The sequence below is a fragment of the Mytilus californianus genome, unplaced genomic scaffold, assembly GCF_021869535.1.
Source record: "Mytilus californianus isolate M0D057914Y unplaced genomic scaffold, xbMytCali1.0.p SCAF_3, whole genome shotgun sequence".
NCBI classification, from domain to species: Eukaryota; Metazoa; Mollusca; class Bivalvia; order Mytilida; family Mytilidae; genus Mytilus; species Mytilus californianus.
The window spans coordinates 78413077-78430112 of NW_026262679.1; the positions used below are offsets into that span (position 1 = coordinate 78413077).

Below are 17036 nucleotides of genomic sequence, written 5' to 3' on the forward strand. Positions count from 1 at the left end.
AATAACTGTGTCTCATTGGTGTATGAACGTTATATACGGTATATACTTATCGAATAACTGTGTCTTATTGGTATATGAACGTTATATAGGGTTTATACCCGTCGAATAACTGTGTCTCATTGGTATATGAACGTTACATACGGTATATACCCATCGAATTACTCTGTCTCATTGGGATATGAACGTTATATACGGTATATACCCATCGAGAGTTACTGTGTTTCATTGGTATATGAATGTTACATACGGTATATACCCATCGAATTACTCTGTCTCATTGGTGTATGAACGTTATATAGGGTTTATACCCATCGAATAACTGTGTCTCATTGGTGTCTGAACGTTTTATAGGGTATATACCCATCGAATAACTGTCTCATTGGTATATGAACGTTATATACCCATCGAATAACTGTGTCTCATTGGTATATGAACGTTATATAGGGTTTATACCCATCGAATAACTGTGTCTCATTGTCGTATGAACGTTATATACGGTATATACCCATCGAATAACTGGGTCTCATTGCTGTATGAACGTTTTATAGGGAATACATCCATCGAATAACTGTGTCTCATTGGTGTATGAACGTTATATAGGGTTTATACCCATCAAATAACTGGGTCTCATTGCTGTATGAACGTTTTATAGGGAATATATCCATCGAATAACTGTGTCTCATTGGTGTATGAACGTTTTATAGGGTATATACCCATCGAATAACTGTGTCTCATTGGTATATGAACGTTATATACCCATCGAATTACTCGGTCTCATTGGGATATGAACGTTTTATAGGGTTTATACCCATCGAATAACTGTCTCATTGGAATATAGGGTTTATTCCCATCGAATAACTGTATCATTGGTGTATGAAAGTTTTATAGGGTATATACCCATCGAATAACTGTGTCTCATTGGTATATGAACGTTATATAACTCAGTCATCAGTTCATTTTTTTTTTCATTTGAAGTCACTGAAGCGCTCAAAGGCAAAACATCATCAGTAAATAGATATGTTATATGGAAATATATCGTGTAATGCACAACAGCAGTTTGTTTAGTACAAACATAACCATTGTATTTCACATCATTTTGATTTCTGTCACACATCTTTTGAGTCAGTTGAAAAATCTTTTGAACATATTTTTTAATACCTTAGTAGAACTATTTATCTGAAAGAGTTTTCTTTCATTTACCTACTACTTGGCATCAACCTTTGACTCCTCTGGTTTGTTGTTGTTTGTAAATATGTGTGACTGGTAAATAATATTTACTGACCAAACTTCCACACCTTTTTGTCTAATACCAAATCTCATTCTTGATTGGCAACACTATTCGACAGTTATACTGCCAGAGATACAATAAGAACGATATGCATAAAGAAATTTTATTGGAGAATGAAATATGTATACATCAATTTATAGGCTTACAAATGTGACTGCACATCAAGAAAATTCCATACCTTGGTTCTTTTTATTTTTCTTTCTTTTAAATAAAATAAAAACCCAACATTTATATAAATATGCTTTGTTATTAAAAAACTGTACTTAATGGACCCTGGACTCATCATGCCGCTATTGTGGTCAATGAAAGAGGACAACATTAACTGCCAAAAAACCAAGTGATGTCTATTTATAAATAAAATACAGAAAATGAAAAAAGAATCAAGGTTTTCTCATATTGCTACCTCTTTATCACGAAGAAGCGATCTATTATCTAAATTTTGTAGATCATAGTTTTGAAGAAGGTATTTAAAATTCAACAAACTTAAATAAAATAGATTCATGTATTTTGATATTCTGTAGTGTTGGAAGAAAATGCTTTTAAAAATATCATCGTTACATGTTGTCTGTTTTGAACTAGCTTTCAGTTCCTTTGTTTTCTCCTACATCGCTACTCTTTTGTCATTTGTAAGTTGTTTTTTGGGCTTTGTGCCAATACAACGAGTCATACCATTTTGATGTTTAGTTGTTATATCACAGTCTACTGTTCTCATGTTAGGGGAAGGGTTGCACGCTCACAACCACGTTAACTCCTAATCAATCTGTGATAAAAGTCCCAAATAAAGGGCCTGTCTTCCATAGATTGGAATTGGTTGCCATCTTAGAATACTTCTCATTGGCAATCATACCACATTTCCTTATTTTAGATTAAGCATATACCTCAAACATAGATATTTAGTAACACTTTGTAGCTTGATATTATAGGCAAGTCACATTCCTGGAAGTGGATACCTGACAATGGTAACTGGTTATAACATTTCTTTGACATAAAATCAAAATCTTTCATAGGATTATAAAATACAAATTCATCAACATGTTACTTCTTATGTTGGGTAATAAAGACACTCCAAGATACTTAATCCGTTACATGTTAATATAGAAAAAGTTGAAGTCCATTAAAAAAAGATTTCATTACAGACCATAGGAATGTACGATTACTCTGTCTCGCGTCTGATACATAAATTTGCAGACTCAAAAAATAATAATTAAAAATGTTCTTATATACAACATAGTATATGAACAAATAATAATAAATAGAACTGCAGTCTTCAATTCATTTGTGCCATTTAATGACAATAACAACAATAAAGTTGTCAGTCAAAATAAAAAACATAATATCTCCTTGACAGACAACAGCTTCTTTCGTCTTGACCACATCCTGATAAAAAACAAAATAAAATTAAGAAAACATTCGACAATTTATTGAATTTATGAGCACAATTTTTTTAAAATTAGATGTTTACATTAAATGAATGTACACATTGATTGATAAATTTTTGTTTAGAAGCAGTCAAAATAACTATGCAACTCCTTTTGATTTTTTGTTATAAAATTTATGCCTTTATCATATATATTATAAGATATATGTATAACTAAACAAGTAATTAATGTAAAAGTTAATTCATAAATTAGAGTACAGGTATGTAAACCATGCATATTCTAGGAAAGTTCAGATATCTTAAATGAGGATTTCATGTTGAAAGGTAATTTTGTATACAGTTTGTACATGTTTAATCTAAATCAATGTTAAGACATGATGGTCTTGACTTGTCCAAGATGGATGAAAGCCATAGAGAATACAGCAATCATAAAAAGTTCTTGCTTTTTTATTTATAGTTATATACTCTAAATCTGTACACATTTGAAAAGACTTTGATGAATATATCAATTTATATACCTTTAACAATTCATTGATAGTTCTCTGGTTCTTCTGACCTGAAAAAGAACAACCAAACAACAGAGCCAGTATACATTTAAAATGAAAATTATTTAAGCCACTCAACATCAAACACAGGTTTAGATCAAACCATGAACAATTTCCTTGTTTAACATGATGCAATTTATGAAGAGATTAACCATACTTTATTTTTTCTTTCATTTTTTGAGGGGGTTGTTAGGTGTTCCTCATTGACTGATACCAAATATTGCTCTATATTCAAATTTCTGTCACAAAAATTTGGAAATTCTTAATTTATTGGGAAGCATCATCTTTTTAAAAAAAAAATTTGACCTTTATTCAACAAACTGATATCAAAATCAATATGGATCTTTGTCACATTATATTTGAAAAATCATCCCCATTTAATTGAACACTTCAGTGATGCATATTATACAAAAGATAATTTTTCTCTCATATTTATTTGAAAATAATTCTTTGTTATGACAATATACTTTTCTACTTTACCTTTTGTATATCCTTACTGCTTACAAACCAATATGCCATGAATGAAAATGCCCTTACTATATACTTTTTGTTCACACCATAGAACTTTTTCTTATTGTTGAAGGCCATATGGTGGAATGTAATTGCTAACATCCACAGCTCTTGGACTTTGGTTTTCATTGGCAATCATACCAAATCTCATTATTTTTATATTGTCAGAATTCAATGAAAAAACAAACTTGTATAAATTATCAGATTAGGTGTATCTAATGTTATTTTGTTGTTGTTGTCAATTCAGGCTAAATATGCAGCTGCTATATCACATCTCTGTTCAAATGACGAGCGTTTCATTTCACACCACTGATGAATCATGTATTGAAGGTAAAAGCAAAATTTTCCCAATGACATAGATCTGGCAGAATATTTGATTTTCTGAATGAATGAGTTGAACTGCTCACATATCTCTGTGTTCAAGCCCTGCAATGGACAAATTCTCTGGGACTTGTAGCAGAAAGGACATTTGTGACTGTAACCATGAAATAAATCGTGCCAAAATCGTGTATTCTCCCAGAAACCAGGTTCCCTATTCAAACAGTACTCCTCAAACTGACATGAAAAATCATAAAATACCTCTTCTGGAGCATGTTCTAAGTATGAATAGGCAGAAGAGAAAGGGTCTTTCCTCCCTTCAGATCCTGGAATGATATGAAAACCATAACAGTGACCATAGTGCTTAGGGTCAAACCAAAGAAATAAGTAGGTAGTACCACGTCTGGAGACCTCAGGGTATATCTTATTACACTGCTCATCAGACCTAGTAGGTAGGTCATCATAATTCTTTGAATGTGCACTTTCATTCATGGTATAAATTGGAATGTCTCTAAGCTTCTCTCCACTGGGTGTAAAGTAGTAAGCTGCACCATATCTTTCAGGATTGTATGAAGATGGCTGACGGACTGCAGGAGCTGGCTCTTTATTCTTTTCTCTTATACATTGGATTCTTAAGACTAGATACTGAAATAAAGAAATAACATCAGAAAGTGACTGTTCATAAGGTAAAGCAGCATATAAAGTATCACGAATTTCAGGAGAAAAATCAGATATTAAATTTATTCTGTGGTTTTGTGTAGATGTTCTCAATTCCAACAAAATAGAATCCAAAAGATCTGTGTAGCGAAAAGGAATTAAGGATGACAAAGAATGATTTGTTGACAAAAACTTGAATATGACTGCTAATTTCTTCTGTACAGACTCCGGATACTCATTACATACAAATCTGCGCATGATGTCGGAACACTGACGAGAAACTGTTTCAATAAGGAGTGTATTTCTATTGAGTTCTTCTTCAAATTCTAATGTCTGATTTAATTGTCCAAGTGCTTTTTTTGATGTGTATGCAAGGTGATCTCTGCATTTTCTTATTATAGCATCCTGTTGTTCTTGGCTGTTGAAATTCAAGAAACAAGATCATTTCTTCTGTGACATGGGTCAATTTTTTCTGTTGAAGTTGGTTTTTCTATTGGATCTGTATCTGCATTTTTAAAGCTAATACCAATTTTAGTGCCATCACATGCTAAGAATTTTGGGTTGTATTTGCAGATAGAACAAGGCTTTCTGAAATCAGTCTTAAATTTACTACTCCATGAAAACCACCAAGCAATGAATGTTTGAGGGGACATAAATTTAGCTGAATTAAGAAAATTTCTCCTGTATTTTTTGCTCATGATTTTGCAATATGCACTGAAAGTGACATGAGTGTTCAATGCATGATCAACAAAATCCCAGCCAATCTCATCTCCTGCAGCTGTTTCCTTTGAAAGAAAATGGAGGCTGTCTGAAGATCCACCATATTGAACTTGGCAGTCTGCATTTCCTGCCAAGCAATTCCTACCAAATACCTGAAAAAGATGAAAAGCAAATTGCATTTTTCTTCTACAAATTTTAAGTCATAATATCGATGTAACCTGTTTCTGATTCATCAGGGAATTCAAGTATCTGTATAATAATTCTACATCAGTTGAGTAGAAAATATACTATTTAAAATGAAATATCATAACTTTTGATATAACTATGTTCATACTAATTAATGCATAAAAGAAATAGTGAATTTATATAGGTTAGGGTCATATAAAATATTTCTTGGAATCTATTGGCAGGAGCATTTTGTCGGATAAACTAGTATTTTTAAAATACAATTTTGTAGGACATTCTGCACACTACACATTCATATAACACTTCAAAAACAGAATAAATCAATTTTTAATGACTTTGTATAGGGCCCACACTGGAATTTAAAAATTGAGAAATTAATAACCTCACTGGATATGCACTAGCTGGTAAATGTTTGTCTCGTCAATGATATGAATGATATTAGGAATAACAATGAAATAGGCAAATTATAAAAATGACATTCAATATTGTAGTATCTACATCAATTTAAAGTTGTCAAGAAGATCCTGGTCTTATACATTTCATTAAACTGGTTCATAATTAAAAATAAATGTAAGCACACATAGTTCTTAAATTTTAAATAGCTCAAGACTTAGAAAGCATTCTCACTTCAAATCTAGCTGGTCCGTTAGTCAAATACACCACTGTCCTGTACTTCACCTCGGTCAATACCCCATTTGGATGGTCATCATCAGAGTAGCCAGCCTTTAATTAAAAGCATAAAATAAAATGTATAATCTCACTTTTAGCATCATCATTAATTTTTCAGAATTCATTGTATCAGACATGAAAACCCTAAGCAGAAAAATAAAAAATAAAATGTTGAGATATCCATGCAATCTGACATTTTCGATTTTTTATTTAAAACTGACAAAGGTTCAATCTAATAACTGTTGGTTACTAATTTTTACAATGCAACTCATTAGCTATAAAATAATCTGGCGAGATATTTCATTCTAAAATCTAAATAACATGTAAATATCTTGCCATACAAGCTGAGTTAGTTAAGATACTCTTAAACAATAATGTACATCTAGTCTGTCTTTATTACAAATACTAATTATTTTTTCAAAGAATTCCTTTCAAGCCAGTGCTAGGGGCCATCTTCAACTTGCATTGAGATGATATTTTTTTGTTATTTTTTGTTTGTTTGTGTCGAAGGCCTCACTGGGACTTTCAGATAAAGAACAGCAATAATGGCACTGTTCCTTTGCTTTTTCGTGTTTTTTTTTGTCATGGATGAAAACCCAACATCCTTTGTTTTCCAATTTTGTTATATTTTGCACTAATAGAATTTGTGCCATTTAGGGCAGAATTTTGTAGTAGAAATTTAATAGAGAAAAAAAATTACCCCACAAAGACATCCATCTTCTAGTACAGGAGGAAAGAGAACAAGTGGATTGTTTCCGGTCAAATACCCTTTAGTGTCTCGAACAACTCCTTCGGCACCATCAAATACAGCTAATCTTTTTTTAATTGCTCGTTGTAAGGCTGGATCATCCTCCTCCTTGGGTCTGTGCTCACTCAAACTTGGGAAATCCCAAAGTCCTGTTGCCGGATTAAAAAAATTTGTCTGAAAATAAAATGTGAAAATATTTAATAAATATAATATAACACACAAAATAAAGTATGCAGCACTATATGAAAAATCTGACATCCTGATGTGAATTATTCTCCATATTTTTTTAGAACATGTATTACAATTGCAAAAAACTGTTTAAGAAAATATTTTTCACTAAAAAGAAAATATGATTTTAACCTTTCTAGTCAAGTAAAATCATACTTTATGGGCAATTGCATCAGTTATTGTATTTATGTTCATTAAGTGATTTTTGGTCCATCGAGGAAATGTTTGTGTTGAAGGCATTTAGTTGGCAATTGCATGTTATTTCCAACGTTTGCAAATTCAATTTGATTAAAAGTTGAGTGTCATTCTTGTCTATTGATTAGATATCTTCTTTGGTTTAATGATTGTAGTTGTTAACTTACCCTCTGTGTTTGAGTAGTTTCTGGTTGATAAGTATCCTCCAGATCATTCTCATCTTCCTCATTATCAATAAATGCTTCCTCATCTTCATCTTCAATGTCTTCTTCGATATCATTAACATTCATCCATAAATTTTTGTGGTCTTTCATTGCTTGCAGATGAGGACAAACATTACTTGTTTCGCTCAAGTATATGACTTTCCGAGTAGAAAAACTGTAAATGGCACTACATTCACCGGACTGGCATGATACACGGTTTCTGGAAACATTCACAAACTTACAATCTTGACTACTGTTTGGGACAACTGAAAATTTTTTGGTTCGAAGAGAAGACAGAAGTAAAATTACAGGTTTTTGTAAAGCAGCCAAAGATAACATTATACTTTTCTGAGATTTTGTTGGTGATGTAAAAAATTCTGTGCTGAAGTAGATGGGATAATCGGGTTCAATAATTTCTTTGAAATACCTTATATGGCAGCATTTGATGTTAATAGAATCTATTTCTGTGTCAGGCTGTTCATCTAATGTTGCGAGCTGTAATAAAGTTGCAAACAGTGTACATGTGCAATGGTATACGTTGACATTCCCAACAGTTCTCCTCGACATGTGAACAAAAGATGACTCCATTAAACATCCAGTGGTCATGTTGACGTCATTCAAACAGAGGACATCGGTATCGGACTCGTGTACACGCCAAAATAAACCTCCAGTCTCAATTTGTGCTGTTTTATACTTTTCATACAAGGAATTGTCAGAAGCCCTGTTGTGTGTTGTAAAGAGAGGATTTACAGTTCGAAGGTTTCTTAAAATATCCTCTTCATTCAAAGCTTTGCGTTTAGGTCTTATTTGTCTCAGATTAGAATTTTGCATATTTTCCCCAATGTTGATGTTGTCGTCATTGATGTTCTGGTGCGAATTTGCTGGGGAAGACTCTGGGTTACGAAACTTGTCAACTAATCGAAATATTGCAGAGTAGTTGGATTCTCGGTGATGGTAAAGTATCAGATTACGAAGAGAAGCAGGCTTATATTTCTCAGTGGAATCACGGACGGATAGCATTCTACCATAGCCAACATGAGCATGGGTTCCCTCATTCCAATAGTGGTCATTTGGTAAGCAGGAAATAATTTTGCACTGGTCATACAATGTGTATTTTGAGCTAGATGGTGGATCAAAAATAAATTTAAATTCTGGATTTTCAACAGGGACTCCTTTAGAGCGGTAGTTTTGAATTGTATTTTCCCATGTATGGAGAATTGGATGAAAGACTCCCGAAGCTTCGATAAATCTACAAAAGAAACATTTAGTTTCAATCATATTACAGTAGATATGTTTTAGGTTAAAATTTCAGACAACTGAAAATATAACATTCTACAGATACAATATTTAATATATGAAATAATATAACTGTAAAGTATCTTTTTTTTTTTAAACATGTTAAACTGGTCTCAAAGATTCTCCTTTAATAGCATATATATATCAAAAACAAATATGTAGTGTAAAACTGATAAACAACAATACATTATATATATTTTTTTTCTTATCTGATACACAAAAATGTATTTAAATTTCTTTTTGATGTTCATTTTTTTCCAATGCAAACTCGCATCATAATTTTCAGAATTATTAAACATGTTAAAAGCTATTCACCTAAGGGAGAGAAAACAGCTTAAATTACATCATTAATAAAATAGAATGTTTGAGGACAAGAATACACCTGCTCATACTTTGCAATTGTCTGCATGCTGTGGTTTTTATCATTGTGTATGGACTGTCAAAGGTAACACTTAATGCTTCTTTCACCCGAAAGCAGGGGCATAACAAAAGTATGGTAAGTTAATAGGTTCTAAGTGTCAATTTTTTAATTTCATTTACACACTGAAATAGACATTCAAACAAATAATATTTCTCTTCAATTACTCCTGCAATAAAATTCATGAATACATAGTTGAATAAAATGCTCTGCAGGGCGCAGCTTGATACGACCGCAGAGGTCGAACCCTGAACAGTTGGGGCAAGTATGGACACAACACTTAAGCTTGATGCAGCTCTGAATTTGGATTGTAATTAAATAGTTGACACAGCATAGGTTTCTGACACAGAATGAATACGGTCTAAGAACTTAAAAATTTTGAATTGTACATTTACCTTTTATGGTCCAATATCCAAAATCTAAATACTTGGTTAGATTCAGCATATCAAAGAACCCCAAGAATTCAATTTTTGATGAAATCAAATAAAGTTCAATTTTGGACCCTTTAGACCTCAATGTGGACCAATTTGATAACGGGGCCCAAATATCAAAAATCTAAATACATGGTTAGATTCAGCATATCAATGAACCCCATAAATTCAATTTTTGTTGAAATCAAACAAAGTTTAATTTTGGACCCCGATTTGGACCAACTTGAAAACTGGGCCCATAATCAAAAATCTTAGTACATGTTCAGATTCAGCATATCAAAGAACCCCAAGAATTCCATTTTTGTTAAAATCAAACAAAGTTTCATTTTGGACTCTTTAGACCTCAATATGGACAAATTTGATAACGGGGCCCAAATATCAAAAATCTCAAACACAGTTAGATTCGGCATATCAAAGAACCCCAATAATTCAATTTTTGATGAAATCAAACAAAGTTTAATTTTGGACCCTTTTGGCCCATAATTCCTAAACTGTTGGGACCAAAACCCCCAAAATCAATCCCAACCTTCCTATAGTGGTTATAAACCTTGTGTTAAAATTTTATCGATTTCTATTTACTTATACTAAAGTTATTATCCGGAAATCATCAGTCTTCGGACGACGCTGACGTGATACCAATATACGACAAAAAAAATTATAATTTTTGCTGTCGTATAAAAATGCAAACTGAATAAAAAGATAAATTTATATCTCATTTCAACCAGTTGTTTAGAGAAAAACTAAGACCAATATAAGTTTCCTTTCTGAAGATCTCAATTATACCTGGCTTTTTGAGTATTGTTTTCCTTGTGCGAGTTATGTTTGATAACATTTACTACTGTTCCTAGTAACTGGCAAGATTCTGTTGAGGTTTGTGCCTTTGCCATCAATTTTCTGTGTGAATTTAGAATACTAGTTTTATTTCTTTCAAGAAGGTTGACGTATCGTCTTCCAGTATCTGAACCAGGATTACCTACAATAATAAACAACAATCTCATTCTTTGAAACTAGCATTATAAAAAAACAATGTAACTGCTGATGAGGACAGAATATTGTTTAAATGAGAATATTATCTAGAAAAAATACACTAGAGAAATATCTTTTATCAGATGATTGATTGCTGTTGTTGACTCGCCCCAATTAGCTTTATTATGTAGGATCAGAGTTAAACACACCTTGCTGGGTTCAAACTTACAACAAGTACAACCTCAATGTTGACAGGATAATTATCACCAAAAACCACTCAACTGCTGAAGCCCCCATTTTACACAAATTAAATTGGAGCATGCATATGCAGACTGTATTCTTACTTAAATCACAATCCTCTTTGAAAATACAAAAAATAAATTATTGGAAGCAGCTTATAAATCAGGATATTGTTTGTATTATCAAAAGCTTTAAGTTTTTTATATGCTGTTCATATATAATGTATGTCTGTTTATGTTTTACTTGCTCATTGCTTTTAATTTTTTATTTATCATAAATTGTCTTCTAGGTTTCAGTTATCCCATTCCTCCTTCTATATAGTTTGGTACCATCTATGAAGTTGATGAATTTTGATGCTGAACATGGAATTATGTCCAATGCAGCTGTATTTATTCAGTGTATATTTTAAAATAGTAAACTTGCTTAATGAATGATGACTTCTTTTTCTTTCTAACTTAAGGGTGTATCTTCTGTGGTACTGCTTAATATCATCTTGAGTGGAAACTTGCAACCAAACCAGTCTTGTTATATCAAAATGATGTTCCTCAAAATAATTCTTAAGCTGAGACATTCCTAGTGACAAAAAATAGGAAACGTATTTCTATAAATGTTACAAGAATGAATAAATATATTTTTCTTATATGACAACATATTTTTCACATATTGAAATAATGCTAAAGGTTACTGATATTTGACATACTGATATATAATTACAGTCTTCACGCTGAGTGGCAGCCCAGGCTTGTAATATTGCTCTCGGGCCTGTAAAAATCATATCTACAAGCCAACAGAATCTAACTAAAAATTTTCAAAAATTGAGCTCCGGGCCTGTAGATTTAGCAGTTCATCGTGAAGACTGTAATTATAAGTTTTATTAACTATAAACACTGAACATGAATATGATAAGGGTAATTATATCTTAATTTCAGATAAAATTTAATTGTTCTTTGGCTTCATGAAGTAAATACATTTTTTTTTATAGATTTCCTTATTCACAATCATGGTATGTTAACAGGACCTGTAATAAATCTTCATGATGTGTTAACATTTTTAGAGGCATTTGATTGTATAGTGATAATAGTGAAAAACTGCTCTAGAACTGAAGGGATATATATGAGTTTACTGTTTCCTTAAAAAATAAGAATACCTGAAAAACATGATAATCATGAGTTGTGTGGCTAAGGACCATGATTAATCATATAATGAATAGTTTATACTTTAGTGAATGTTTAATTCCTTTTTATTTTTAGATTAATTGCACATCTTACTCAAATAATGTTATAACATAGATATATTAGGAATATGAAAACAATATAAAAATGTAAAAGTTTTTTTTCAATGGGAAAAAACTAAGGACAATTGTGTAGACCACTGTTATGAATTTACATGGTAGATATAAAGCATACCCTCAGATAAGAAATATCCCTGAAGAACTCCACTCTCAAAAAATCTGCAGTAGTAAACATCATCAAGCTTAAAGAAGGAGCAGTAAAATTCTCCATCAGTAAGGGAGGGTGATGACAGATCTAACATAGTTTTCTCTAACTGAAATAAAAACGGTGTTTCTGGTGAAGTGTAGTTAGCACTGGCCAAAGATTCCGAACATTTTCCTTCTAGATACACAACTCTTGAGGCAATTTCTAAATTCTTCTTTAAGCTGACTTTCCATTCTACAATGAATTTTGATTTATACAGTTTACTTATTAGTTGTAACAATAGATTTTTACCTAGATGCAACATGTATTTCATTTAAAAAATGTAAAGATTTTTGCAATAATAAAACCATTTAAAATAATTGATAGATGATGTGTTTGTTTACCATATATCATGTAGAACATTGACATGTCAATTCAATAAGTTTTTGTGCTGATTTTACTCAGAAATAATATTGTTTATCTTTTTTGTTTTGAGTTTAACAAATATATATCAATGCTATCAATATTAAAATAAATGTGGATAGTGTCCACATGTGGACACAGATGATGCCCCCGCTTGCATATCATATAGTTATAAAGCTAAGGGACATAACTGAAGAACGGTAAAAGTGACGCTACCCAAATTTGAACTTGATCTGAGTTTTGTGGTAATAAGCATTGTGTATAAGTTTCATAACATTTAGTTGAGGTAAACTTAAATTAGAGAACGGAAACTAAAAATTTTGCAATTTTTCCACTTATAAAGGGCATAACTCTAGAACGGTTAAAGTGACGCCACCAAAATTCAAACTTGATCTGTGTTTTGTGGTAATAAGCATTGTGTATAAGTTTCATAACATTTGGTTGAGGCAAACTTAAGTTAGAGAACGGAAACTTAAAATTTTGCAATTTTTCCATTTATAAAGGGGCATAACTCTAGAACGGTTGAAGTGACGCCACCAAAATTCAAACTTGATCTGTGTTTTGTGGTCATAAGCATTGTGTATAAGTTTCATAACATTTGGTTGAGGCAAACTCAAGTTAGAGAACGGAAACCAATTTTGGGACGTACGGACGGACGTACGTACGTACAGACGGACAAGGGTAAAACTTAATGCCCCCACCGCTACGGTGGGGGCATAATAACAATTGAAAATACTGCAAATATATTTCTACAATTTATGTTATTCATGAATTACCTCTGTCTTCTAACTGTTGCAAAACTGAAGATGATGGACATGCTAATTCTGGTCTAGATGAATGTACTCCAAAAGTTTCCTATCAAATAAACAAAAAATTAAATTTAAAAATGAAAATTTTCTTACTACATTGTGTACATGTATCTGTATAATTCCAGCTTACGGCCCAAAAGGTCATAAGCATTTGTTATGCCACATAATAACTTATCATAGCCAAGCTGCTGACATTATTCACTAACTTCTAAATAAAGAACCAAAATAAAGCCTTAGTAAGGTGTGACTCATAATATTTATACATGTAGTAAGGCACTTGTGGGTTAAATTGATTACTGATTATACTTGGACACAAGTAACTGATCTTTAGATGAAAATTAAAATAAATCAAACAGCAGCACAAGTTTATTTAAATGAAATACAGAAAATGTTTTACTGCACATGTACATCATTTTATTGTTCAACTGATAGGAATTTAAAAAAGAACCCATTAGATCTTGATGAAACTTTAAGAAAACTTTGAAAACCACAGTAAATTGTTTCTCCTATGTAAAGGGTTAGGAATTACTAGAGTTTAGGCACCCCATTGAAAATTTAATGTTCCCTTTTTTCAGTCAGATTGATGCAAAATGTTTAAACTTTGTTATAATAAATTAAAAGATATGATTGTTGAAAAATAGATATGGATAATGGTGTTATATTTCCTCTTACGTCTATACGTTTAGTATTGTTAAAAACTCCATTTTAACTAAAAACAATATTTCAACCAGATTTGCTATTTTTCTCTTTATCATGTTTATGCAAATAAACAAATAATCTTAAATGGAAGGGGAATGAAACGATCATTTTAAGCTTTTTAGATGAAGCTGAGAACCAGGTATTCAATCCTGACTGTTGCCTTTTCCCACTTCCCACTTTAGTTAATTTAAAAAAAAAAATATTGATAAAATATTTTATAAAATTTCAATGTTATGATTTCTTCAGAAAATTTCTGTAAAAATATCATGTAAACTTAAAAAAAAAAAAATAGACAATATGTCGATAGTACATATGTGATGCACCACATGCATACAACATTATACAGGGACATAACCCCAAAAAAGTAAAAGTGATGCCACCTAAATTTGAACTTGATCTGTGCTTTGTGATATTAATAATTGTGAATTAGTTAAATAAAATATTAGACAATAACTTTGTGGGTCCCCACACTTCAGAATTACAGCCAAAAAGAGAGACTATATGTATGTATGTGCCGGTCCCAAGTCAGGAGCCTGTAATTCAGGGGTTGTCGTTTGTTAATGTGTTACATATTTGTTTTTCGTTCATCATTTTTTGAACATAAACTAGGCTGTTAGTTTTCTCGTTTGAATTGTTTTACATTTGTCATTTCTGGGCCTTTTATAGCTGACTATGCGGTATGGGCTTTGCTCATTGTTGAAAGCCGTACAATGACCTATAGTTGTTAATATCTGTGTCATTTGATCTCTTGTGGAGAGTAGTCTCATTCATGGCAATCATACCACATCTTCTTCTTTATATTTACCATAGGGAGAAGTGAAGGGTCGTGTCATGTTTTTTTTTAATTCAATTTTCAAAGTCAGGAACCTAATGTTCAGTGGTTGTTGTTTGTTGATGTGGTTCAGTAGTGATTCTTGTTTTTTATAATTAGATTTCCAAGTTTGAATGGCTGACACTGGTCTTTTTTGGGGCCCTTTATAGCTTGCTGTTCGGTGTGAGCAACGTCTCTGTGTCGAAACCTGTACTTTTGATCTATAATTGTTTACTTTTACAAATTGTGACTTTGATGGAGAGTTGTCTCATTGGCACTCATACCATATCTTCTTATATCTATCTATATCTTTTTATTTCTTTTAAAAGCATTTGTGTATGACAACTGCTAAGGAGGTATTTCCCTGCCTTGCCATGCTTGTCACATGCTTGTGGTCTGAATTTCATTTGTATCTACGGACATATATTGTCAAAATATATCATAAGGACCGTAATGATAAATCTATAATACATTTTGTAGCTACAGTTGTGTAGATAGATCCGAATGAATTGAAGATAATTACCCAAATTTTGCTGCATCTTAATGATTTTTTAAACAAAAGTATGTTTGGAATTGCTTGAAATTGCATATAGCACACAGTAAAAAGGCAAAATCCCTAAAAAAATATATTAATATAAATCAATTGAAAACTATGAAATGTTAGCCTAAATACCTTACATACATGTACAGTTTCACTGTCTTTCTTTAACAAGATCTTAATAATAAAAAAATGTAAGTTTATAAATTATTAACAAACTAAAAACATATATGATATTAAAGTTGGGTCTAAAAAGCACATTGGTGGCAATGGCCTTGTTACAGGAGGTACATGTAAATAAATACAACCATAAAACCATTCTAATGAATCGAGAATTGGTACCTACGGAACATAAATTATTTCTAGACTATCCTGCAGAATAACAATCCTGAACATACTTGAACTGACATTTTGTGAAGTTAAGCGGTCAGTGTAACAAGTTGTATTTTGCCAATGTATGAAGGAATTTCTGAACATAGACTAGAAGGATAAATTCTGGATTTCTTTGTAAATTGAAAAATCATATTCAGTTTAATATGTTAAAACATTGTCCACAATTGTTTACTGCATGTTGTAGCAGATTATTCATCCTGTACTGTGAAAGCTCATTAAGTTTTAGCTCTTACCAAATCTATGTTAATCTTTTTTTAAATAATTTTCACCCCCCCCTCCCCCACCCCCCAAAAAAAAAAATTAAATGGTGGTCCACTTATTGATCCTAATTTGTAATAGACTTCCATCGTTTGTTCAGCTTTTTAATGTAGTGTTCCCAAGTTTTTGTCAAGTGCACAACTTAAGACTAAGAAGTTATCCAGTGTATGCTTTCGTTTATACCAGGAACGACTTATTCGTAACTTTAGTTAAGTTTAAGGCCATATATGATGCACGTGCGGAGCGTGGGACCTTATTAAAACCTGGGTACATATGAAACCTTCAGATGTTTACAATTTGTAATGACTTTTGTAATAGGTATGACAAGCTATTGACGAGTATTGTACGCACATCTTCGGTTGTGTCTCGATGTTTTTTTTAAAGCAATAAAGGTGGAGGGTCTATGTTATGAAGTTAAAAAACCCGCAAGACACACTGTTTAAGCACTTATTGCTGCATTTCAGTTGGCAAGCTAACTTACTTTCACTGAATTACTCATAACCCTGCTAAAAATATTCTTATATTAAATAGAATCAACTGTAGAATTGTTGTGACCCCAATGTGAAGCAACAATGGCCGACAAAGATGCTCTGCAGCAGTAGCAATATCACATGATCCAAGCAACCAATGGGACGTACAGCCCCAGACTTTTTTGTAATATATGATATGATTGGTTCCTACGTTTTGGTAGGTA

General features: G+C 32.0%; 1 protein-coding gene across 1 annotated transcript; it reads right to left on the reverse strand.

Moving 5' to 3' along the window:
- Positions 1–1375: 1375 nt before the first annotated feature.
- Positions 1376–16977, reverse strand: LOC127735124 (uncharacterized). Its single transcript, XM_052245206.1, has 11 exons — positions 16824–16977; positions 13611–13689; positions 12403–12666; positions 11420–11569; positions 10574–10763; positions 7610–8894; positions 6972–7193; positions 6230–6325; positions 4301–5568; positions 3185–3222; positions 1376–2665 (listed from the first exon to the last, which is right to left on the reverse strand). Exons 1-9 carry the CDS (start codon positions 16839–16841, stop codon positions 5125–5127), a joined length of 2748 nt encoding a protein of 915 aa, XP_052101166.1. The 5' UTR covers positions 16842–16977; the 3' UTR covers positions 1376–2665; positions 3185–3222; positions 4301–5124.
- Positions 16978–17036: the final 59 nt, after the last annotated feature.